General features: G+C 45.4%; 1 protein-coding gene across 1 annotated transcript in view; it reads left to right on the forward strand.

The window, feature by feature from the left end:
• SLC4A5 (solute carrier family 4 member 5) overlaps window positions 1–26980 on the forward strand; it is a 126141-nt gene that overhangs the window by 75337 nt on the left and 23824 nt on the right. The window contains exons 11-21 of the mRNA XM_084615364.1: window positions 273–360; window positions 1002–1156; window positions 3741–3893; window positions 4977–5151; window positions 5950–6083; window positions 7298–7569; window positions 19615–19676; window positions 21682–21882; window positions 23440–23553; window positions 24298–24411; window positions 26001–26162. Coding sequence (XP_084471490.1) covers window positions 273–360; window positions 1002–1156; window positions 3741–3893; window positions 4977–5151; window positions 5950–6083; window positions 7298–7569; window positions 19615–19676; window positions 21682–21882; window positions 23440–23553; window positions 24298–24411; window positions 26001–26162 — 1630 coding nt within the window. The remainder of the gene's footprint in view (window positions 1–272; window positions 361–1001; window positions 1157–3740; window positions 3894–4976; window positions 5152–5949; window positions 6084–7297; window positions 7570–19614; window positions 19677–21681; window positions 21883–23439; window positions 23554–24297; window positions 24412–26000; window positions 26163–26980) is intronic.

Raw genomic sequence — 26980 nt, forward strand, 5'->3', positions numbered from 1 at the left:
TGAGGTCCCTTCCAACCCTAATCTTCTATGATTCTATCTTGGGCCATTGAGCCCAGTCCCCTGCTATTGCAGGTAACCTTGTCATATAACTCTGATTGTAACTTTATCAAGCTCCATCTTGAAATAAGTTTGATTGATTGTTTGCCACCACTGCTCCTATTGGAATGGTTACCAAATACCTTTAGACCAGTCCTGCATACTGTCAAGAGTTGTAATTTAAACCACACAGTGCAAAGATGGCCATTAGCTCATGAGTTCTGTTCTTTTACCAGGTTCATTTTTATTCTCCTGGGTCCTTCAGGAAAGGCAAAATCCTACAATGAAATCGGCCGAGCTATCGCTACCCTCATGGTCGATGATGTAAGTAAATCCGACGGCAGAGCCCTGCTCCTGTAGCATTCCCTTCACGTACGCTATGTCCAGGCTGTCCGTACGTTTACGGGATTTCCCAGAGGTGAAATGAGACGTCCCATCAGAGCTCCAGGACCAGAATGAAAACCGTAAGACTAGTTGAGTTTGGCAGGTGCTGTAAAAATCTGTGCAATTCCATGGAAGTCAATGGAGATATAGCAGCTGAGGGATCTGCCCATAGGAATAAAGTTAAAATATTGGGGGGGGGGGGGATGTACGCATGCTGTCCTCCCTTGGATAGAATCTGTTCAGCTATGTGTCATAGGTTCCATATTGCCAACACTTAGCAAAGATTCTTCTTTCATTCAGATGACAGGGAACTGGGCTTTTAGAGTAGGAGGGTCTGAGTTCTATCCCAGTGAATGTGTGACATTCCAGTGTGCAGCACAGATTCATTCAGGTATTGTTCACAAGCACAGATATTCACACTAGCAATGAGTGAGCCACAATCCGTGGTCCAAAATCTCTCTGATCTAGAAAGCATTTTAGATTAAGCCTAGCCCTTCTTCTAGCAGAATTGGTTCTTCCCTCTCTCCCACTGCCTAGCTAACAGTTTGCCTAAACCGTTTGTCTACTCTGTGTATTCCCAGCTTTTCAGTGATGTGGCCTACAAGGCCAGGGACCGAGATGACCTGATTGCAGGAATAGATGAGTTTCTGGATGAAGTCATTGTCCTCCCACCAGGGGAGTGGGATCCAAACATTAGAATAGAGCCACCCAAAAAAGTACCTTCTGCTGAGAAGAGGTAGGTGGTGTTAATTGCAGTGCAGTTGATACTGCACTGGACTGGGACTCAGGAGACCAGGGTTCTATTCCTGGCTCTGCTACTGGGTAACCATAGGCAACTCCCTGTGCCTCAATTTTCCCATCTATAAAATGGGGATAATGTCCCCTTTGTAAAGCACTTTGAAATCTATGGATTAAAAAGCACTAAATAAGAGCTAAGTATTATTATTAGCAGCATAATGAACTTGATTCTGTTCATAGTTACAGTGGTGTAAATCAAGTCCATGGAATTACACTGATGTAAAACCAGCACAACCAGGGGAGCAGCATCAGACTCAATGAGCTGGAGCTGAGCTGAATTTTGGGTAACACAGCCAATGAAATGGATGAAATGTGGCCATTCATTAGCAGAATTTGTATTAGCCTGGCCATTACTAGCATTCAGCCTCTGTGTTTAGGAACTCGGCACTATCCCTTTTTAGACAAATGTAAACGTAGCTACTGTGAGGAATCTTTAAGGAATCTGCCTTGTATAATATTTTGTGTGACTCAATGCAAAGTTACTTAAGTACCATCTCTTCTTTCAAGCCAAGATACAAGCATTGCATGCAGATGCTAAAGTAATCTGTGGGCATGTAACCCTCTAAACTGAGGGATACAGATTATGCAGGGATCCATCCATCTCTTGTGCCAGGGCCAGAACACTCTGGAACAACATTCCAGCACTTTTGCTGCATGGAGGACCTCATTTTGCAAGGACAAAATACGCTAAAGATTGCGACATGCTCCCTTACTGTGGCATAACATAGAAAGATTCCATGGCACTTTTCAGAGTTGCCAAACTCAAGCGTTTTTATTTGCCTTCCGGGTTTTGAGCCTTTTAGGGTGGCATCTGCACAGCAAGCAGCGGCCCGTGGCAGCAGGCCTCCGAGCGCGCGTCTACAGATCCAGGCTCGTGCTAGAGTGCTAAAAATAGCCATGCAGAGATTTGGTCTCGGGCTAGAGATCAGGCTCCGAAGCCTACAGAGGAGGCATAGCTCTTTTTAGCACCTTAGCAGGAGCCCCATGAATCTGTAGAGCCGGGCTCTGAGACTCGCTGCTCACTGTGTAGACGCACCCTTAGAGGTCACATTTTCAAGTTTCTCTCTGCAACCGGTTTCTCTGGAAACTTACTTTTTTAAGTAAAAGCTAGCTCATCCCCTGCCTCCAGCAGCTGGCACTTTAAGGAGAAAAACACCAACTTTCTCAAGACTTACAGAACAATCTCAGGCTGTGGAGAGTTGCTTTTTGGGGCAAGAGAAATGCTAGATCCAAGTGACATCTTACCGAAATATATCCCACTCCCGGGTGCAGTATGCTCCGTTTTTCATGATGCATTAATCCAGTAACTAAAGGTCGATTATCTCGCAGTGTGTGCACATGACCTAAACTGGAGCATGTGTGAGTTTTTCTCTCCTATTGGTAGGAAAAACTCCAGGAACAGAGAAGGTGGGTGGAGAGTGGAACTAATTTTCTAACTGCACCTCCTGGGTGACCCCCTGTGGCCAGGTTTTGCACAAGAGCAGTGTGTCGGGTGTTAGTGAAGAGAATGCTGGGGGCTGGGTTACACCTCTATCCCTCATGGAAAGCATTTTTTGATGTTTCATATTATTTTTTAAATGGTTTTCTCAAGGAAATCCAAATGTGGGTTTTGTGATTCTTCAGTATGCACCATTCCTCACCTCTTGTGTTGCACCATTCCTCACCTCTGGCAGTTGTTGCAGTGTGGCTGGCAGTGTTACAGTGGCTGCTTGTGGGTCAATGGAAGCAATTTCTATAAGTATCCTCTATAATCTTCTAAGATGACTGTGAGGCTTGTGAAGGTTCCATGTAAATGGAAAAATAACAATAGGCTAATGATCTATACCATTAAAGGAAATAACAGGCATGTGGTAGCTGGTATAAAACTCAAGGCTCCTACACAACCCTTGGCTTTTGTGTAGACTAGACCAGGTTGTGCAAGAATCTGTCTGCCTCACCCGCAATCACAGATTCAGGTTGTTCTGTACTTCACTCTGCAATAAACGGGCAGAGCCCTCCAGTGTGGCCTAGTGTCCAGAGCATTGGAGTGGGGGGATCTGGGGTCTATTTCTGGCTCTGCCACTGGTGTGTTGGGTGACCTTGGCCAAGTTGCTGTGCCTCAGTTTCCCCATCTGTAACATGGAGATGATACTGTGCAGTGCTTTGAGATGAGATAAAACATTCTCTAGGAGAGCTAGGTGTGTTTACTTATTATTGGAAGCCCTAGATTATCCTAAAGGCAAATCCAACCAAAAATCAAAATGCTGCCCCAGACACAACTGTGCTAAAGGGAGGCCCTGCGTGTACAGCCGGGCTCTTGGGAGTCAAGACTCCTGGAAGTCCTGATTCTCCGTGTGACCTTGGAGAAGTTGCTTCACCTCCATGTGCCTCAATTATCCCCATCTACAAAGGGGAATCAGGAATGACCAACCCCTCGGGGTGCAGGGAGGCTAAACTCCTGCTGGTTGCGAAGTGCCTTGAGCCCTTTCTGAGGAGAGGGGAGATGCTGTTGTTCCCGTCATGGCCCCCAGTGTCTCTCTCAGGAAATCCGTGTTCTCGCTGAACGAAGCAGGGCAGATGAACGGCACCGCAGGAGGAGCGGCAGGAGGGGGCGGCGGTGGTGGAGGGGGCGGCAGCGAGGATGGAGAAATGCCAGCAGTGCATGAAGCTGGAGAAGAGCTTGTCTGGACAGGCAGGTAAGCAAAGCCTCGGCCCCTGAAACCTTGCGCAGTGCACCGACGAGAGCGCCGGATGGTGCCAGCCTGGGTCCTGTGCTTCGGGGCAATATGCCCTCTCCTACAACCTCCTCCACCCTCTGGCCTCGCATCTTCCCTTCCCCTTCAAGGATAAATGACATTCCCCACCCCACCCCAGATACAAGCACCTCTGCCCCCCTCCCAGCACACTCCCCAACACCCCCAGTGGTGATAATGGTTCTAGTCCTCCCCTCCCAACCTGCCCTTCCCCCCAAATGTCCGTGAGGCCTCAGTCATGCTTTGATTTACACAGATCCTTACAAAGGTGAAGGCCAGCACTGATGGGTGTTGGTGCAAAAGTGCCTTTGAGTGTGCAAAATGGGGAGTTGCCCACCCAACATCTCGCATGCGTGCACAATTGCTTATGCTTGCAGCTGAATGCCAAGAAGCAAAATTTGCTTGACCTAGTCTCGTGGCTAAATGCTGCCAGGAAAAGTCAGAGCAAGTGTCAGACTAGATTCCGCCTTGGGGTCGGCGCACGCCACAGAAACATCCGTGCCTCAGAACGCAATCCCTGATGCGTACGGTTGACACGGGGCTCGTTGGTTGCTTGTGCCCTCCTCATCCGTTTGTTGCCCTCACCTCTTCTCTCATGCTTAAAGTATGTCTGTATTGCAGTCACAGGGTGTGTCTGCAGCTTGTGTAGCCAAAGCTGAGCGAGCTTTAATCTAGCTGGCACAGCAACTGGAACAAGAGACCTGCAGCAAAACCTGCTTCAGTGCCCAGTACTCCAAGCCCGCCTGGAACTGTGGGTATTTACTTGTGAGGCTAGTCCACTAAAGCTTGATTTAAAGCTAGCCTCAAGTAGGGCTGCATAAACAGCAGTCATCCCCTGCTATCGCACACCCTCGTGAACTCTTCGGGACGGGGCCGCGTCCTTGTTATGCATTTATACGATACCTGGTGCAGTGGGGTCCCGAGCCCAGGCACTACGGCAACGCAAATAATAACCCTAAATTGCCTAGTTCCACTGAGAGCTCATGGGATTGCCACACCTGGGACCCTGCTGCGTGTCTCCCCCAGGTTTTGCGGCGGCCTGTATTTGGATATCAAGAGGAAACTGCCCTGGTTCCCCAGTGATTTCTACGAAGGCTTTCATATCCAGTCTATCTCCGCCATCCTCTTCATTTACCTGGGCTGCATCACAAATGCCATAACATTTGGGGGGCTGCTTGGTGATGCTACAGACAACTACCAGGTAAACCAAAGAGCTGCCCAGGGAGTTCTCCTTCTCCAAAGGATTATTAGAGCTGGACCCCAGCCAGAAAGTTTGGCCGCAGATGCCCCAATGTTTGCAGGGTGGCTTTTGTTGGCACGTGCCTTAGCTGTGCTGCATGGTGAGACATTGCAGCTCCTGCCCCTTGATAACACATGGGGCAGATAGCAGGATTCACAGCAGCTGGCTATAACCCGTATGCAGGAGGCCAGGTTCCTGTGGAGCTGCAGCCAGTTCTCCTCCCTAATGTGGTAGCTAAATATCCCCGCCCTGTTGCTGTGAGATTTCCACCCCGGTGCACCTCCATGGCACAGGGCAGGACTGCGGTCCTTGGTATGAAAAGCCATTCCTAGCTAAGACTTGGACGTAACCGTCACTCAGCCTGAGGGGGCATCTTGGAGTCTGCAATCCCTCAAACTGCCACGTCTGAGCCACACAGGTACCTCACAGTGCGACGAGTCTGTAATGAAATCGCTGCTTCTGCTAGCATTTTTCCTGCCTGTTTGTCGCACGGCACCTGTGCTCAGCGTGGTAATTCACCAACGCCCATTCAGCTTAGTATCCTCCCCAAACCGCTGACACGGGTCTTGAGGGACGGAGCGGGGATTCTTGCGCTGCCTGATTCCAGTGAGACACAAGCCGGGAAGAAAGTGCAGGAGAACTGCCGTGAGTGTGTTCTGCAGTCACGCTCTGTGATTAGACCTCCCCTCGGCACGACTCCTCTGCTGCAACGCAGTGCATGTGTCTGACCTTCTCCCCACGTTGTTTCTCTTCCCAAAGGGGGTCATGGAGAGCTTCCTCGGCACGGCGATGGCCGGCTCCCTGTTCTGCTTCTTTGCCGGGCAGCCGCTCATTATCCTGAGCAGCACAGGGCCCATCCTCATCTTCGAAAAGCTACTCTTCGACTTCAGCAAGTAGGTGGAGCTCACTGAGAATCGCGGCCCTCACAGCGGTAATGCCAAAGTGGGGAGCAGGGCACAAGAGCAGGACAGGTTCAGAGTCATGGTTGAGGCCTACATACCGTCCCTCTAGCCATGTCATTATGGCTGTGGGCAGCACTCCAGGTGGGTCTACCAGAGAGAAGAGGCCGAGAGAGCCTACTCTACAGCTCTGCGAGTCCCCCAGTGAGTACAGTTTTGAAGCAGGTGCTCAGGAGACCACTAGCAGAGCGAGTGGGGAAGGGAACACAGCTGCTGCTCCTCTGCTTTGAGCAGAGGGAGCTTCCCCCATCTTCTCCCTAACTTTTCCACAGTTCTCTCTTCGGCGGATGCTGGGGGAGCTCCCCCAGTGGGTTTGCTTACTGGGGCAGGGCATCAGCAATCGGCCCAGTCATTGGCCATCTCAGCCCAGTGGCCGAAGACTGGATGGGCCATGGAGACTGAGCTACCTCTCACCCTTGTCAGTGGCAGGTGCTGTGCTGGTTAGGGGAACGTTGGCAGGGTGGAGTGAGGAGACTCGTGCCACACCTGTCCTGTGGATGACTCTCTTGATCTCTTCTTCTTGGAGCAGAGACCCTGTCTGGGGTTCTCTGCTTGGTGTCCCCTACTGGGGTTCTTCTATTGCACCTTTGAGTCCATCCCCATCCCTGTACCTCAGAGTTAGAGAGGAAGGATGGGGCAGTGGTTAGGGCACTAGACTGGGACTTTGGAGGCCTACGTTCAATTCCCGGCTCTGCCACAGACTATTCATGTGACCTTGGGCAAGTCACATAGTCTCTGTGCTTCAGTTCCCCCTCTGAGTTGGGGATACCAGCACTGCCCTATTTCACAGGGGTGTTGCAAGAATAGATAAGGATGGAAATGGAGGCCATATAAGTACACAGACTCGGATTTGTTTCAAAGTAACAGCCGTGTTAGTCTGTCTTTTCAAAAAGAAAAGGAGTACTTGTGGCACCTTAGAGACTAACCAATTTATTTGAGCATGAGCTTTCGTGAGCTACAGACTCTGATTTCTTTTTCCAGGAGGGTGGCCATTATTATTGGGGTGAAAGGACCCCTATGGGGGGGAGCTCTTCCTTTCACTGGAGATCAGATATGGTGACACTTTCCATGAGCCCTCAGATGCCGTATCTCTCTTTCCTGAGCAGAGCTGTCGTTTTGTTCTGAACTTCTGTTGTGCACAATTCCAGAGGCAACAGCATAGACTACATGGAGTTCCGCCTGTGGATCGGCTTACATTCTGCCCTGCAGTGCCTTATCCTGGTGGCTACAGACGCCAGCTTCATTATAAAGTACATCACGCGCTTCACTGAGGAGGGGTTCTCCACCCTCATCAGCTTTATATTCATCTATGATGCTATCAAGAAGATGATCGGAGCCTTTAAGTATTACCCTATCAATGCAGACTTCAAACCAGACTACGTGACCATGTACAAATGCGAGTGCATTGCTCCTGACCCAGGTGAGTACAAGTCCTATTCCCTGTTGAAAATTTCACTGTGAAATTGCCGATTGTTTGAACCACGCAGCGGTCATGCTGAGGTCCAGTTCTTGAGAAAGAGTGTTGCACAGCTTCCTGATTGGTCCTTGCAAATTGTGGAGGGGCGGGTAGCCTTTGCTGCATGAGCTTCATTTGGTGATTTACTCCAGCAGCTTGTTTTAAATGGAAGCAGTGCTGCCTAGTTGTTGGAACACTGGGCTGGAACTTGGGAGACCTAGATTCTCTTCCCAGTTCTGTCACTGGCCTGCTGGGTGACCTTGGGCAAGTCTCTGTGCCTCAGTTTCCCCATCTGTAAAGTGTGTGTGTGGGGGGGGGGTATGATACTGACCAGCTATGTAAAGTGCTTTGAGATCTCCTGACAATATGATTATTAAATCTTGGCCAGCTGCACTTTCAAAGAACATTCCTGGATACAAGTTTCACACCCCCACGATAGAGAGGTTATGATGGCTGTGGCAGTGTACCTGTGGGCACAGTACCTCTGGTTCCCTATAGCAGTGCTCCCAAAATGGAACAAAAACATCATCTTCTTGGCAGGCCAGCCCATCCCCGGTCACTGAGATAGTGCAGCAAAATACCTCCTCTGTAGATGGCCAGATGTGAAACCATAGGAATCAGAGATGGAGAAGACTTGTTTAGATCCAACTTCCAGACAATGCTGGATTGTTCCCGAGAGTATATTCTTGAATGGTTTTATCATCTCCAGTTGTAAGTGTGTTCAGTGACAGGACTTCCGTGGGATATTCACTAGGTTGCCACAACCCTTTTGACTGGTTCACCCCTTGGTCCTTTTCTAGAAATGCATCTGTGTAGGAGTTGGGGGTGGGGTGTTTTGTTCTGATTTTTAACAGCTACGTACGGTACTGCGCTGATTTCTACCACCGCAAAGATACAAAGGGAGAGGGCAATTCAAGGAAAACGACACTGGGTGAGAGGAAAACAAACTTTTTCCAGAGCCAAGATGTACCCGTTCTCTGCCAATGGCTGTATTGAAGAAGGCTGTAATTTAGGCTCATTTATATCACACCAAAACCAACCAAACAGCTTTTTATTTTTATTTCATACTCAATGTTCATATTTGCTCTTGGAAGTAAATTTCCAAATTATCCAGAATTCAGATTCACACTGAGTAGTGTAAAAGTACTTGTAGCACTCAGAAGGGAACAGAGTCCTTTATTGTCATGGTATCAGGAAATGTTTTCCCTCAGAATTGCTGATTTATTTAAGGGGAGAAAAATGCTCTTGGAGATTTTAAAATCACTATGGAAGGAGAAGGTAGAAAGGTACGACAACATCACCCACGCTCTGGAAACAGAAATGTAGAAATAAGCACTGGCCTGCAAAATAACCTCCATAGACATCTGTCTGATTGCACTTCATTACACGTTAGCCGCTTATCTGATGTGCGGGAAGTAACATGCGTCGCTTTTTTTGGTTTCTTTTCTTGACTCGTGGCCATCAACGATGGGCATTTGTGCTACTAACCAACCACAACACTGTGTGTAATGTCACCTCCAGCTCAGATACCGTGGTGATGAGCACCCTTACGGATACCTAGGCAGATCATATTGCATCGTCTCATTGTGACACAGCGGGCATGTCTACACGGCAGCCTGGGGTGTGATTTGCAGCTCCTGTAGGTGTACCTCTGGACTAGCTGTACTCTAGCTAGATCTGCGAAGCTTCTGGGTACATACACGTTGGTGCTGTCCGCATCACTATTTTTTAGCAAGCTTTTTAGGTCACTTGTTGACATATCATCCTGACATGAGGACACTGGGTTGTGAGGTTTCAGAGTAGCAGCCGTGTTAGTCTGTATCCGCAAAAAGAAAAGGAGGACTCGTGGCACCTTAGAGACTAACCCATTTATTTGAGCATCAGCTTTCATGAGCTATAGCTCACTTCATCGGATGCACGCAGTGGAAAATACAATGGGGAGATTTTATATACACAGAGAGCATGAAACAAATGGGTGTTACCATTCACACTGTAACGAGAGTAATCAGGCTGTACCGTGATGTCACGATTTCACTTGTGAAACTGTGGACTGTGCCACCAGCCTTATGTGTGTTTTCTTTTTCTTCTTATGAAGAGTGTCAGTGTGTTGACATGTTAATTGACAATAATTATAACAATCTTGCAGCCATTCAGCTCCAAACTAAGGGCTTGACCCTGTAAGGGCTGAGCACTTGGGCCTGATCCAGTGAAAGTCTTAAGATGCACTTAAAGTTAAGCACACAAGTAGCCTGACTGAAGTCGTCAATGAAACTATGCAGATGTTTAAAGTTAAGCACATCTTTAAGTGTTCTGCTGAATTCAGCTAGAATGCTTGATACAGGCTTAAATCAATATAGGACTCTCCACTCACATTCCCCATATCTGGAGAGTCTTAGGGACTATATTTGTTTCCTTTCAAGCTAAGCAGGCAGAAACATGCTACTGACTGCTGCAAGTTCTTCCCGGGTTGTTTTGGTCTGGAAGCATCTCTACGTTTTTTTTCCCATCGGTTCATTCAGGGCTAGCCTATATTACCGCATTACGTCGGCCCAGCTGCGCCGCTGGCCACGGTGCATCTTTGCCAGATGTGCTCAACAGGAGAGCTGTCTCCTGTCAACAACATTACTCCACCTCCATGAGAGGGGCAAGCCATGTCTGCAGGAGAGCGTCTCTCGCCGACATAGTGCGGCATGGACACCGGTGTAAGTCGACTTACGTCGCTCAGAGGCTTTTTCACACGCCTGAGCGACATAACTTACATCGACTTAAGTGGTAGTGGAGACAAGCCCGCAGCGAAGACAAGAAAAAGTTCATGGACTCTTGGAATTCTTCAGTGGTGTCATTGTTGTGTTTTCTCATGTTGACAGCACCCTGCTCTGCATTGCAGTGGCTGTTTTGCTTTGTGGTTAAGGCCCTATGGTCATCCTGCCAAAGCGTCTTGCTGAAACTTCAGTTTGCACCTTTGTGCTGACTGTAGAAAAAAGTAATATCCCATCTCGAAATCTGTCCGCAGTGAAGTGCATCACTGAGCATTTGTGCACAGTTTGGTTTGTTTGGTCCTTTGCCATCTTTACTCTTGTAAAATCATAGAAACTACGGACTTTGATTTCCGTATCCTCAGCCAGTGCAGGCTTGTTTCCTACAGTGTGTTCTAAAATGTCTTGGCCAAAGCTGGTAAACGGGTCTGATCCGAATATTAAATCTGCTGAGCAGTAAATGCTGCCACTGAAGCATTTAGCTGGCTTTGCTCGTGTTTAAATATTGGTTTGTTGAAGTTTTTTCCTGCATCAGTAGCAAGTAACCTTTCAGAAAGACCTGCTGTCAGCATAAGCATTCTTCCTCTTTTTTGTAGGAACATAAGAATGCCCATATACCAAACAGAACAATTGTCCATCAACCCAGGTCTCTAATATCCTATCTCTAGCATCCTTTACTAGATGCTTCAGAGGAAATTGAAAAATTCCTGGTCCAGTACACAATTGTATTCAGTCCAGTTCTGCAGAAACCCGCTGGATTGTCTCCTTGCCAGGCAGTATTTGAGCTTGGTGTGGTGGTTAGAGCAGAAAGAAAAGGAGGACTTGTGGCACCTTAGAGACTAACAAATTTATTAGAGCAGGGAACTCGGAGCTAGGACTTTTGGGTCCTATTCTTAGCTCTGCCACAGAAGTGCTGTGTGTGCATGGGCACATTACTCAGTTTACCTAATGGAGCATTGGCACTTCAAGGGTAATATACTTGGTGCACGGGGATCACTGGAGCTATGTTTCTCCATGGTGTACATGATACATCAGGTAGTCAAGGCAGCTAGTGCGAGAGGGCAAGGGAAATTTCCACAATATATATTAAAGGCCGAGTAGAGCGGTAATCCAATGGCAGGTTCCGGGAACGCGCACAGGAATGCAGGGATCGGCAGGTGCATTAAGATGCAGAACTGTTTCTGACAACTCATACGGGCAGATGGGATCCTGTTGGTTCCCACTTACAGTGTTAGAGGGGCAAAAAGAACTAGGGCCTGAGACAGTGTGTGGCCATCTAGGGTAAAAACTATAGGAACCACCCTAGAGAAAGCTTAAGAGATTTATGTTTGGTTGTTCTAAGATAACAGTAAAGACAGACTCCAGGAAGTGGAGGAGGTAAGTTTGGACCAGGTCTGGGGTGTGCATGTCCTGTTTGCAGCAGCGTGGGAACTTGGCCTGCGGGCAATTTCCGTTTGCTACCTTGCTGACACATACCTTCACTTTCTCTAAATGGGGACAGAAAACAGCAGCTCTTTTCGTTTTGAAAAACAAACAAAATATCTTCTCTGACTTGGAATTTACGGTTTAATCTGATTGGAAACATGTTCCTGTTAACATGCAATTGGCGAGGTCACCGCAGGGATATGTACAGTGCCATCCTGAAAGATGCATGTCAAATGTTGCCTGCTGGTGTCTGCCAGTAATTCTCCACCAGAACACTTTTTGGTAAAATGTTCATTTTTGGTCAAAAAAATCCAGTTTTCCATTAGACAAAAATTCAGATGTTTCTTGAAAAATTTCAGTTTCTCGTTGGAAAACTAAAGTCTTAACAAACACACTTTTTTCAAATTTTTTGGCCAAAATTTTATTCGTTTTCAGTTGCCAAAAACTGGGGGGAAATCAGGGTTTTTTCACGAAAAGTCAGAATTTTCTGCAGGGAAAACCCCTTCATTTTCCAACCAGCTCTTTCATGCATATCTCAGTGAATTCCCTTCCTGTTTGGAGAAACTGTCAAATATTTTAAAGCAAAAGTTTGGATTTTGTTTGAAAAAACCACAACTAATATGACTAGAAAGATTTTCAGGACACTTACATTTCAAGGAAAACAGGAGGAATTTGCATTGACCCCTTCCCCCTCATTTTGAAAGAAAGCTAACGCTCAAATCAATTGGTTAGTCTCTAAGGTGCCACAAGTACTCCTTCATCATCCTACAGTTTTAGAAACTCAAACATAAATCATCATCCTAGTGCAAATAAGACAGAAAGTGAAACTTAACATAAATATACTGAAACTGAGCAGTCTAGTTTCACTGAGTCTAAACTGAGTTGAATCCATGCAGATAAAATTCGTGAATAATGAAAAGTAAATTCATTTTTTATATTCCAGTTTTAATCACATATCACAAGATTTTTTTTACTATATTAATTTAATCTTGAAAGTGCCTCTTAAATTTCAGTCTGCATAAACGGTTCGTTTATTTAGCTCTTTTTTGCAGTGAAAATTGAGTTATTCCTGAAATTGAAAAATCGTCTGTCTTTGCAAAAATGTTGCCTATTTGTTTGGCAGGAAAATCAAGCCTCTTAAACTGGCTTAGAAATTCTAACTTTTTTCTTTTCCAGGTCTATTTTTAATCACTTTTCTTAAATCATCCCACATTTTAAAACTCTGACTAGAGAGGCTGCAATTTCTTGCTGCCAGAGGATCAAATTCTGTTCTTGGTGAAGTCACTGCATATCTGGAGTCACTCCAGAGACTTCAGTGGAGTGATTCTCATTTCAACTGATGTAAGGACCTGATGCTGTAGAAGCCTGCGGTGGTGCAGGATCAGGCCCTTCCAGAAAGCAGAATTTGACCCTTTGAGTCGTCTTTTCTGAAACAACACTTCCCACTCAGTGGCCACAGGTCTGCTAGCCTGAAAAAGTGCTTCCCCTCCCTGGGCACAGTCTGGGTGACCTTGTGAAGCATTAAATATAAAAAAGGGAAATCTGAAGAGAGGGCCCTGTCTCTGTCTGGTGCAATGCAGAGGGAGAAAAGGACTGTTTCAAAAAAGAAATGGACTATCGTGTGCAAAGTTACCACAAAAATATTCCCAAAACAATGGTGAACTTTTCCAGTTTGATTAAATGTTGCATATACACGCAACTTTCTGCACAAATTTGCTAACACTTTCTTTTCCGTACATTGCTGAGCAATACCCAAATGGAAGGCATCAGTAGACAGAGGCAAGAGCCGTGGAAGCTGAAATCCACTAGTGAGCCAAAGGACAGTTGTGGCCGTGCAGGCTTGCCCCGTGCAATGCCGGAGACTTCACTCAGTTCTGACTGGGAAAAACTCCAAGCATGGAGTTACATTGGTTTAAAATCAGTGTGAGAACAGAATCAGGTCCTTCATCTCTAGGGATGATTTGCTAGCATAGTCTCCATGGCTCATTTGACTTCTGAGATGGCCCGTCTATTACAACCAGTTGTAATGGGGGGTTAGTGGGTTCCCGCAAACTGCTCTGAAACCCACACATTTCACATGTGTTTCCTGTGAACACCATCTGGGGTCCAGGTTTGAACTAGAGGGAACTAAATCAACTCGTCTGATTTCTGAGGACATTAGCACAAAAGAATGTTTCTTTTTGGCTTCTTCATCATCATCTTTTTAGCAGGATGGTCTCCTGTAGTAATAGCTTCCTTTGAACCCAAACCCATATCGGGGTGTAGTGACAGGTGAACTATACAGAAGCGCGTGGGAGTCACAGGGCACTTTCTGCCTTTGGACTGTGTCTAAACAACATGATCTAGCCCACGGAGACTGAATTACTCTCACACCTAGAAGCAGTCCCTCAGGACAGAGTTTGAGGCATGTTGGCCAAGTCTGTGTGGACAGCTAACCTTCTTTTCATCCATGCAGTATCTGTTCTGTGGACAAAGGATTTCAGTCTCCAGAGCTGTCAAGCTGGCATCTTTTTACCATCACTGAGTTAATTTAAAAATAAAATGTATTTTAAGTGACTTAAATCTGAGCTGAGCAAATCAAAACCACACGTATCTCCTTTGTTACACACAAACCCCGAAGTCCACATGGAAACCCCATTCTCCTCTAGAAGTTTTTCTACGCTGTAAACCCTCAATCTCCTCCCAACAGCAGCAACGCTTAGACTTGATCTTTCACCCGGGTTGCTCTGGGCATCTAATAAAGTGGTCTCCGATTTGGACATTTCACTCTTCCAGATATTGAGAGTGTGTTAATCTCCTTTTGGTCCTTTTATTTATTTTTGTTAGTTTTGATTTTTGACTATTGTAACTGATTTGTACCATATTTGTCTCTGCTGCACACATCTATTTGGCTGCTTTCAATCTCAAGTGAGTATCGCTTTATAAATATTAAAATTATTTAATATTTGATACTCTTACCCTTTTGTTTTATTTTTATTTTTTTAATGTTTCCTACTTTTATCTCGAGTCCAATATATCCATTTGTGTAAAGCACTTTTATGGGCCTTCTCAGAAAAATACAGCCAATGCTACAGTATTCTTTAAGATGGGCAATGAACAATTTAAAGCAGTAGAAATTGCAAATATGTCTGGTTCTGGAAAAGCTAAAGGTTATCGAAAGAAACCTTTAACACTGTAAAGTCTGGAGTTAATCGAACCAAAAGTCACATTAGTTCAGTTTTCCCTTCCTTTTTCTCTGGTGGTAGAGTATTGTTTTGGTAGCACCAGGGGCTCTGATTCTAACCCAGCAATCACTTCTCCTTCATTAATTATCCTGTGTAGTTCATCGGGGAAAGGAATGACAGTATCTTGAGGCAGGACGTTAGATGTTATGTGTTTGCCACCTTCAGAATTATAGAAATGTTGGGCTGGAAGGGACCTCAAGAGGTCATCTGTGCGGTCCCTTGAGCTGAGGCAGGACCAAGTCAACTTTCGACCATCCCTGACAGGTGTTTGTCTAACCAGTTCTTAAAGACCTCCACTGATGGGGATTCCATGACCTCCCTTGGAAGCCTATTCCAGTAGCTAACTCTCCTTTATAGTTAAACAGTTTTTCCTAATACCTAATCTAAATCTCCCTTGCGACAGATTAAGCCCATTACTCTTCATTCTGCCTGCAGTGGTCATGGAGAACAACTGATCACTGCCCTCTTTATAGCAACCTTTAACATAGATGAAGAATTGTTAACTGGATTGGGCAGCCCATGGAGACTACAGCTCCCATGATGAATCCATGCCTGCCAAAAGAAACCTCATGACTTTAACAAGTTCATCTGCAGCAGTGGGAAAATTAGGTTCAAAACCCAAGTAAATTATGCATAGGGGTTTTTTTTTCCAGTAAATCCATCCTTCTGCAGGGTATTCTTTAAGCAGAATGAAAAAGTCACTTTGGAAAGTCACTTAATCTCTCTGTGCTTCAGTTTCCCTATCTGTACAATGGGTGGAATAATACCAACATACCAAGAATGTTGCCACTTAGTTAAGCCCTTTAAAATCCTCCAGCAAAAGGCTCCAGAGAAGTGCTTTAAGTACCATCCTTAGTGCTGTGGTTTAGTTTTTCTCCATTTGGGTTTCCAAGTGTGAGAGAGTGCATTCTCTCGCCATCCATTTTCTCCTTGAAAAGGGCTGGATGGGGTTAGAGAGGGGAAGCCTCTTTCTTGCAGCGAGAATCCAGGATGGCAACGGAAGAGATTCACCCTAGATGAGAGGTGACCTGTTGAGCAAAAGCAGCTTCTGGAGAGAGAAGGGTTTCTTTTTCCCCAGCTTGTTTCTAAAAAGGTGGGCCCCAGTGGATCTCTCCAAACGCCACAAAGTTCTTACAGAAGGAGTGACCCTCTAAGAATGAGGGTAAGACCTGCTCCAGGAGAAAGAGACATTGGGTTCTCTCCAGTGCCCCCTCCCCCAGGAATGGCAATTCTTTCAGATGGACATCTTACCTTTCAAACTATGATCCCCTGCCCCATACCACATACAGAAAAGCGAAGGCTTTGAAGAAGGAACCACATCTGCGTCATGCGTTCTCTGAATTGGTGGTAAGCACAACAGTATATGTTATAATGGCAGAGAACACAATGAACAACTGAGGGGACATTCAGCGAGCTGGAAGAGGGTGGCAGGGGGCATGGCTTGATTTGATTCGGGGGAGGGCTCCCATTGGTATATATCCCTGGAAGCTATCCAAAAAACCAAAATGGGTTCTGTGTATTTATATGGCCACTCTTTTCTTTAGGCTGAGAGGCAGTGCTTCTGACCGTGGCCTAGGTAGCAGCCGAATGTGGTCCATGGATCAAATGTGGTCATTTAAAGTGGAGGGGAAGCCCATTGACACCACAAATCCCAAGATGCCTGGGAGCCGAGTTGGAGGTCATGTGACCTAAGATGAAGTGTTGCACCATGGGACCTGTAGTCTCCATGGGCTGCCCCTCCTCGGATAACTGAAGGAAGGTAGGTTTCAGAGTAACAGCCGTGTTAGTCTGTATTCGCAAAAAGAAAAGGAGTACTTGTGGCACCTTAGAGACTAACCAATTTATTTGAGCATAAGCTTTCGTGAGCTACAGCTCACTTCATCAGATGCATATCGTGGAAACTGCAGCAGACTTTATATATACACAGAGAATATGAAACAAAACCTCCTCCCACCCCACTGTCCTGCTGGTAATAGCTTATCTAAAGTGATCATTAGGTGGGCCATTTCCAGCACAAATCCAGGTTTTCTCACCCTCCACCCCCCCACACAAATTCACTCTCCTGCTGGTGATAGCCCATCCAAAGTGACAACTCTTTACACAATGTGCATGACAATCAAGTTGGGCTATTTCCTGCACAAATCCAGGTTTTCTCACATCCCCCCCACCCCCATACACACACAAACTCACGCTCCTGCTGGTAATAGCTCATCCAAACTGACCACTCTTCAAGTTTAAATCCAAGTTAAACCAGAACATCTGGGGGGGGGGGGGGTAGGAAAAAACAAGAGGAAACAGGCTACCTTGCATAATGACTTAGCCACTCCCAGTCTCTATTTAAGCCTAAATTAATAGTATCCAATTTGCAAATGAATTCCAATTCAGCAGTTTCTCGCTGGAGTCTGGATTTGAAGTTTTTTTGTTTTAAGATAGCGACCTTCATGTCTGTGATTGCGTGACCAGAGAGATTGAAGTGTTCTCCGACTGGTTTATGAATGTTATAATTCTTGACATCTGATTTGTGTCCATTTATTCTTTTACGTAGAGACTGTCCAGTTTGACCAATGTACATGGCAGAGGGGCATTGCTGGCACATGATGGCATATATCACATTGGTGGATGTGCAGGTGAACGAGCCTCTGATAGTGTGGCTGATGTTATTAGGCCCTGTGATGGTGTCCCCTGAATAGATATGTGGGCACAGTTGGCAATGGGCTTTGTTGCAAGGATAGTGTTCCTGGGTTAGTGGTTCTGTTGTGTGGTATGTGGTTGTTGGTGAGTATTTGCTTCAGGTTGGGGGGCTGTCTGTAGGCAAGGACTGGCCTGTCTCCCAAGATTTGTGAGAGTGTTGGGTCATCCTTCAGGATAGGTTGTAGATCCTTAATAATGCGTTGGAGGGGTTTTAGTTGGGGGCTGAAGGTGACGGCTAGTGGCGTTCTGTTATTTTCTTTGTTAGGCCTGTTCTGTAGTAGGTAACTTCTGGGAACTCTTCTGGCTCTATCAATCTGTTTCTTTACTTCTGCAGGTGGGTATTGTAGTTGTAAGAAAGCTTGACAGAGATCTTGTAGGTGTTTGTCTCTGTCTGAGGGGTTGGAGCAAATGCGGTTGTATCGCAGAGCTTGGCTGTAGACGATGGATCGTGTGGTGTGGTCAGGGTGAAAGCTGGAGGCATGCAGGTAGGAATAGCGGTCAGTAGGTTTCCGGTATAGGGTGGTGTTTATGTGACCATTGTTTATTAGCACTGTAGTGTCCAGGAAGTGGATCTCTTGTGTGGACTGGACCAGGCTGAGGTTGGTGGTGGGATGGAAATTGTTGAAATCATGGTGGAATTCCTCAAGGGCTTCTTTTCCATGGGTCCAGATGATGAAGATGTCATCAATATAGCGCAAGTAGAGTAGGGGCTTTAGGGGACGAGAGCTGAGGAAGCGGTGTTCTAAATCAGCCATAAAAATGTTGGCATACTGTGGGGCCATGCGGGTACCCATAGCAGTGCCGCTGATCTGAAGGTATACATTGTCCCCAAATGTGAAATAGTTATGGGTAAGGACAAAGTCACAAAGTTCAGCCACCAGGTTAGCCGTGACATTATCGGGGATAGTGTTCTTGACGGCTTGTAGTCCATCTTTGTGTGGAATGTTGGTTTAACTTGGATTTAAACTTGAAGAGTGATCAGTTTGGATGAGCTATTACCAGCAGGAGAGTGAGTTTGTGTGTGTATGGGGGTGAGGGGGATGTGAGAAAACCTGGATTTGTGCAGGAAATAGCCCAACTTGATTGTCATGCACATTGTGTAAAGAGTTGTCACTTTGGATGGGCTATCACCAGCAGGAGAGTGAATTTGTGTGGGGGGGTGGAGGGTGAGAAAACCTGGATTTGTGCTGGAAATGGCCCACCTGATGATCACTTTAGATAAGCTATTACCAGCAGGACAGTGGGGTGGGAGGAGGTATTGTTTCATATTCTCTGTGTATATATAAAGTCTGCTGCAGTTTCCACGATATGCATCTGATGAAGTGAGCTGTAGCTCACGAAAGCTCATGCTCAAATAAATTGGTTAGTCTCTAAGGTGCCACAAGTACTCCTTTTCTTCTTGAAGGAAGGTACAATCAATGTTCTTACAATTAAGTGCATCTCTCAGGCTCCTGGCAAGTTGCTAATGCAGCCCTCGGGGGTTATTTTCTGGTCTAAATGGAAGGCCACACACCGTATTAATCAGGGAGAAGTCGCTGCTGGAGTTAGAACCAGGGTTTACACTCTAGCTCCCAAAATCTGTGTTCTGCCCTTCGTGCTGGGTTTCACTCCTGGATCCCATCCCCCTCCCTTCCCAACAGGTCTGTAATAATGTGCTTATCCTGGATTTCATTACATTCTTTCCCTTCCGTGTAGACAGAACTGTCTAAATGGCCCATAGCTGTGTGCGCCGCTAGGTAACCCTTGCTGGGAACTGAACGCAGAGTTTTTTGCTCTCTCCTGGGAATGGAAGGGCGGTTACTGGTTTGAGCCAGCAGGGTCCGCTAGGCTTAAACAGGATTTCCATGCTGGGTTGAACTTGACTATTTGTTTTCATATATATAAAACCTTAATAACAAACCCCTTTTCTGCAGTGAATACAACATTGTTCAATGCTTCAGCTCCGCTGGCACCAAACAACACTAACATTTCTGTGGTAAGTAGTTTTGTTTTATGTATATTCAAGTAGGGGGTAGCCAAGCCCTCTGGATCCTTTCTTAGCCCAGAAAGAAAGGAAGTGGGACACATGGGGATCCACCGGTTAAATCAGTCACTCAGTCTTCTTCCAGGGATGCTATCAAAGCCTACAGCGATCTCTTTAGAAATCAACTTTTTAGTTATATGACTTGCCAACCAAATGAATTAAATCACGGCATGGAATCAACGTTCGGCTTTGGGGAAGGAGCGGAATGGGAACTGTGTGTCTGTTCCTTCTAGTTGCAATGGCCTGGCAACATCCCCTTCACGTGCCCAACCAGAATATTATAAACCACCAAAGAACAGACTGCAGGCAAAGAATCCATAGCAGTGCACGCTGGGTTAGTTTAATCTCCCATATGTGTGCCGTGCAGGCATAATCAGTCAAGCACTTATAATGCATGTACCTCACCACTGAATGTAAGGCCTCTCTATGCGCCTAGTTCCACTGGCTTATTTAAGCCAGCGCAAACCTCTGTGTGGACACGCTTATTTCCATTTAAGAGCAGTTTATTTCAGTTGAATTTAAAGCTGTTCCTAGCTGACTTAATTGAAATTGAAGAGCCTGGTTTAAGCTGAAAAAAGACCCTCCACAGCGGTTTACCTCAATTTAAAATCACACTTTCAGTTAAACCAGTGAAACTGTGTGCTGCGGCTTAAGGAGCTCCCAACCACCTGGGACATGCACCAGAGCAAGGGTTTGTCTACGCACGGGTTATTCAGGAGTAGCTATTAGACTTTAAATTCACACCCTACCTTAGTCCTAGTTAACTTTCAAGTGTAGACAAGCCCTTAGAAAAGTTGCACCAGTTTAGGGCTTGTCTACACTCACAAGTTAGAATAAGTAGAGAATCCAAGACCATGGAACAGATAGTTACTTTTATATTGGTGTGTATTTTACACTAGCCAAGATACAAACAATGGTCATGACTTTCAGAAGTTGTGAGTAATCCTGGGTGCCCCAGCTTGTGGGTGCCCAACTTGAGACACCTTAAAGAAGTCTGACATTCACAGGCAGGAGCTGAGCACTTTCCAAATATCAGGCCCTTTTTAGTGGTCTCAAATTGGGGAATCCAAAAATCACTCGGCACTTTTTGAAAATATTTTCATATCTCGGCACCAGACAAGCACTGAATGCCTCATTATTAAGAGACATGGTTCTTATCTGGTTTAATTCCACTGAAGTTTAATGTCATGAAAGTGGTCACCCTTAACAACTTGACAATTTTGCCATTGAATAAAGGGATATTGTTACTTCTATTTACAGTTATCCTTATACTTACTGTAGGAAATACATTGAATACTACAAATTCTGAGCCAAGTTCTTACGGGTGACTATGATTATAGAATCATAGAATATCAGGGTTGGAAGGGACCTCAGGGGGTCATCTAGTCCAGCCCCCTGCTCAAAGCAGGACCGATCCCCAATTAAATCATCCCAGCCAGGGCTTTGTCAAGCCTGACCTTAAAAACTTCTAAGGAAGGAGATTCCACCACCTCCTTAGGAAACACATTCCAGTGTTTCATCACCCTCCTAGTGAAAAAGTTTTTCCTAATATCCAACCTAAATCTCCCCCACTGCAACTTGAGACCATTACTCCTTGTCCTGTCATCTGCTACCATTGAGAACAGTCTAGATCCATCCTCTTTGGAACCCCCTTTCAGGCGGTTGAAAGCAGCTATCAAATCCCCCCTCATTCTTCTCTTCTGTAGACTAAACATCCCCAGTTCCCTCAGCCTCTCCTCATAACTGATGTGTTCCAGTCCCCTAAGCATTTTTGTTGCCTTCCGCTGCTCTGTGATGCGTTGCTCTGTATATTTTATAGAGCACTTTAACTTTCCCCAGAATTGTAGTGGCGCTCCTAAGCAGTGCCATGTGACTAATTGCATTTGCCTGCACACGAGAATTGCTCAATGTATTAATAAGTATTTTGGTTTATTCTCTTCAACATTTCGATTCCAAGTACAATGCTATTAACGTAACAGCTCTGGACTGGACCCAGCTGAGTAAGAAGGAATGTCTAAAGTATGGCGGAAGCCTAGTAGGGAAATCCTGTAAATTTGTTCCTGACTTAGCCCTCATGTCCTTCATCCTCTTCTTTGGGACTTATTCCATGACTGTAACGCTGAAGAAATTTAAGTTCAGTCGCTACTTTCCTACAAAGGTAAGAAAAAATACAAAGCCCATGAAACCCATCTGTAGTTCAGTTTCCACCAAAACCTGTAAGCTGGTCCCTTTCGGAGTGACACGGGGAACTTGAAATACAGATCATGGCTTCCAGTCCTGCATTTGGATCTGCATGGACAGATTCTTATGCCTGGGTGTTGTCCCATCAAAGTCAGAGGGCTTCTCTACAGGCACAAAGGCCGACCCGGTCAGATCTAATTGCAGGATCAGGGTCTTATTGAAGCAATGTGCAGGTCAGAGAGGGGAGGGGAGAATATGAAAAAGAAGTAGAAGCATGCAAGATTTCTAGTTTGGGTGTTTGGGGTTGGTTTTGTTTTTGTTTTTTTTATTATGAACATCTCTTTAGCTTGCCCCATGATTTGTAATTAGACACCTGTTCAAAGGAAATTAATTTTATTTTATAGAAATCCATGCAAACATTTTCATATTAGCTTTTATCCTTCCCTTCCACACACTTTATTTTACAGCAACAAAATTCTGAGCTTAACCTATCCAGCAGGTGTCCTTTAGATTATTAAAAATGAAAGAATGTAAAAATCCAGTATGCTGCTTGCTATGGATGTTCTTTGTTGGGTTTTGCATTTCACCTACTTTGGACAATGAAAATCTGTGAAGTCAGTTTTGCTTTTATTTATGGTCCATTTCACTTTTGGATGTAGCAATGTTGGTCTGCAAACACTGCATACTGCTTTCATTAGGATGCCTTTTTTGAGTTGTGGGAACATTTTTATTAGTGATAGCTTTCATAATGGCAAGTTTTTAACATTTAAAATTCAGGATCAATTTAAGATGCCCACATACATTTCACTTCCCATTTCTGTGAAGTCTGCGTCTCTCTAAAAGATTCTTGAACTTTTTCTATGCATACAATTCATTTACAAGTAGCAGAATCCGAGCCACCAAGAGCTGATATTTCTGCCAACTGCAGAATTACGAGGAATAGAGCCATGTTTCTGAGTTTATTTTTTCTACATCTGACAAGTGAACGTTCTTGAAACTTTGCATTAACTTGCTGGAAAACTACAAGTTGCTGCCATTTAAAAACCCTCTTCCAGATTTCAATTGAGGATTTGATGTTTTAATAAAGCAATGTGCCAATATTGCCAACCTGAAAACATAAGCTTTTTTTTTTTAACTGTTTTGTTTTAATTTGCCTTCTGATTTGTGAGCTTTTAAGCTGCGCTTGGTCACATTTCCAAGCTTTTCTCCACAACCAGAAGGACTAGGAACATTTAAATGAAAGCTGAGAGTTTCACATATTCACATGACTCCAGGAGCTTGGGATTTAATAAAACCAGCATGTATTGTGAGACGAGCAATAAAATCACGAAAACTGGTAATGCTGATGTGGATGCTCTGACTTACACCAGTGCAAATCAAAAGTAACTCCTTTGACATCAACAGAGTTATACCTGTATGAGAAGGAGATCAGGCATGTGTGTCTCTTAATGTCCCTGTGGTGTACTGCATGCTTGGAGATCTGTAAACCACCCTGTTTAACCAGCCTTTCCCTCCCAACCCCATCTGCCTCTAGGTCAGGGCCTTCATTGCTGATTTTTCCATTGTCTTCTCCATTCTGCTGTTCTGTGGAATAGATGCCTGGTTTGGCCTGGACACTCCAAAGCTGCATGTTCCCAGTATAATTAAGGTTTGAATGTAGCAGTTTTGAAGTTCTTTCCTCTCCTGATTTCTGTCCCTTCCAATTCCTTTCAGCTAACCCTTGAGACTGTCCTTCCAACAGCTACATTAGGAATGGGATGAAAGGGATTCAGTTTCCAAAACACTTTATTGGCTGATCCGATTTTTCAGTGGCGAAATTATTGGCAAAAATATTTCTTGAGCACCCCGTCTCCCCCAGCCATCAAATTTATGGACATTGAACATCCAGCCTCAGTGATATATGTGCAAACATCACATAGAAGGAAGTTTATCCCCTGGCACACAATATACATTGATTAGAGCAGGGGATGGGAAGGATGGGTCAGTGGTTAAGGAGCCAGGATGGGATTAGACCTGTGGTCAATTCCCTGCTCTGCCACAGACTTTTTATGTGACCTTGGGCAAGTCACTTAGCCTCTCTGTGCCTCAGTTTCCCCTCTGTAATATGGGGATAATAGCATCCCCATTAAAGAATGGAAGGTGCTCACAAGGTAACAGTGTCCATATGAGTACCTTAGGTAGATATTAATCATTCACTCGGAAATGACTCCAACTCCAGCTGATGCAAGCTGATACTGATCTCAGTAGATACCCATTCCATTTCTCTGTTGAAATGAATCGGCTAACACTGCGTCTCACACAAATTATTTTCATTCTCTGATTAATGCTCGAACTCTGCCACTTTTCTGCCTTTTCTTTGTGTTTGATTTGTGCTCTCTCTCTCTCTCTGTAGCTACGCAAACTTATTAGTGACTTCTCTATCTTCATGTCCATACTAATGTTCGTTGGTCTCGATGTATTGTTTGGACTGAATACTCCTAAACTGCAAGTGCCTACCGATTTTAAGGTAAAATCACTAGCGTCCCTTTCGAAGTATTCAGCTCTCTCTGACAAGATGCATATTGTTACAAATCTGCGGCTGTGTTAGGATGTCACAGTTAGTTATTATTGCTGTTAATTATTTTATGAGCATAGCGCCCGGGGGGGGTGGGGGAGGAGAGTGGAAGGAACTGTCCTGTTCAGGGCACCATCTTGCTAGGTGTTGTACAAACACAGAACAAAGGCACTGTCCCTGCCCCAAAGAGCTTACGCTCGAAGGGTATGTCTACGCTATGGAGACTATCAGGGTACAGCTAGGTCGCCGAAGCTATGCCTCTCTAACCCCTTAAAGAAAAGGAGGACTTGTGACAGGGATAGCTCAGTGGTTTGAGCATTGGCCTGCTAACCCCAGGGTTGTGAGTTCAATCCTTGAGGGGGCCATTTAGGGATCTGGGGCAAAAATTGGGGATTGGCCCTGCTTTGAGCAGGGGGTTGGACTAGATGACCTCCTGAGGTCCCTTCCAACCCTGATATTCTATGATTCACAAGTACCTTAGAGACTAACCAATTTATTTGAGCATAAGCTTTCGTGAGCTACAGCTCACTTCATCGGATGCATTCAGTGGAAAATACAGTGAGGAGATTTATATACACACAGAACATGAAAAAATGGGTGGTGTTATACACCCCTGATGGATGTAGCTATGTTGACCTCACTTTTAAGTGTAGACCAAGCCTAAGTATAAAGCTATGTCTACACTACAGACTTCTGTCGGGCAGGGATGTGAAGAGGTGTGATTCCGGACCGACAGGGTAGTGCTGGCAAAAGCCACTAGTGTAGACACTGCACTTTTACCACTCTAGCTTGTTTCATTCGTGTGAGGTGGTCTAACAATGCCAGTCCAGAGCACAGCTTTGCTGACCTAAGCAGTGTCTGTCCCAGGAGTGCTTTGCCCATATGGCATACCAGTATTCTTACACCAGGAAAGTGCTCCTAGTGTAGACGTGGCATGTCGGGGCTAGTCAATGCTACACAGACTAGAGCTCACACACCTAACCAACATAGCTATGCTGCTAAAACTTTGTCGTGTAGACCGGGCCATGCAGTAGACAGATAGGGGAGCACGAGAAGCAATGAGACAATGCTTGTGACTATGCTCTGCACCAGGGTTGTTCAGAAAACCATGCTGAAATGGGGACAGAATGCCCGCAGCACTTCTGGCTGCCAAAGCCCAGACCCCTAGCACTTGAGCTAAAGGAGGATCCCTTGAATGTTAGTGGCACAGTGCCTGTGGCTATGACCCACATTTGAGCAATTCTAATTCCATCCAGTAGGGGGAAGTGATGTGCATACCTGCTAGCCAGTTCACCACGCTGTGATTGTGGGTCAGAATGGTTATCCAGTGGTTCAGGAGGGTGGTGGTCAGTTCCCAATGCGGATTAGGTTCCGATTGTCCTGGAACAAGATTACGCTCACAACAGACTCCGGTTTTTGTATTCTTCCAAGATTTCATACAAATTTGCCCAAATGCAATGGCATTTTCTTGAAATGTAATTTTTATGACCCAGAATCAGAATGCAGCATGCAATAACCCTTGCCTTGCTCTATGTTTTTAGCCCACTCGCTTAGATCGAGGATGGTTTGTGTTCCCGTTCGGTAAGAATCCATGGTGGATCTACTTGGCCAGCGCCCTTCCAGCTCTGCTGGTTACCATCTTGATCTTCATGGACCAGCAAATCACAGCCGTCATAGTCAATAGGAAGGAGCACAAACTGAGGGTATGGCTTTTAATGGTATCTGGAACTGGTGTAAACCTATTCAACAAACCATAGAACAGACAGAAATGGGGCCATCTTCTACCCTTGATTACACATGTGCTTCAACAGAAGTAACTGGGCACATGTAAGGGTAGAATTTGGTGCTCTATGGACATTGGAATCAATGCTTACCTCTCCGTTTGTTCATATGAGGTGAGCTTAACCCCTGGACAGGACTATGCTAGTCAAAATAGGGTCTAGGTGGGATTCAAGAGGTTCATGAATGCTGTGCTGCTCTTTAAGTGTGGTGTGTCCTGGTGCCTTCTAAAGTGTGTTCTCTAGAGAAATGACTCTTAAATCTTGGAGCAATCTAGACAGACGATTGGGATTTGGGGTCTGAGCTCTGCTTTGTGCAGATTATGAAAGGGTGAACTAGCAAGGTCCTACTACAACAGAATTCCAGCGTAGCACCCACCATATGGCCACTAAAATTATGGCTGTTTTGTTTACCTCTTGGATCTTAATGCCAGGGATTAGCTGCAAAAAACGAGCTCTTTAATTATCAAGATAATAAGGTATGGGAGGGATATAAACCAAACTCTAACAGAAGGTCAGGGACGCAACTGCAAATGATTCCATAATTGTCCACGCAGAGCTGTCTTACACCTTCCTCTGAAGCAGCGGATACTGCCCCACTGTCAGAGACAGGATGCTGGGCAATGTGGACTGCTGGTTTGATCCAGTCTGGCAGTTAGAGAATCAGCTCTTTGGGGCAGGCGCTATCTTATTGTTCTGTTTGTATAGTGCCTGGCACAGCGGGGTCCATGCCTTGGGTTCCT

The sequence above is a fragment of the Lepidochelys olivacea genome, assembly GCF_965140295.1.
Source record: "Lepidochelys olivacea isolate rLepOli2 genome assembly, chromosome: 26".
Taxonomy (NCBI): Eukaryota; Metazoa; Chordata; order Testudines; family Cheloniidae; genus Lepidochelys; species Lepidochelys olivacea.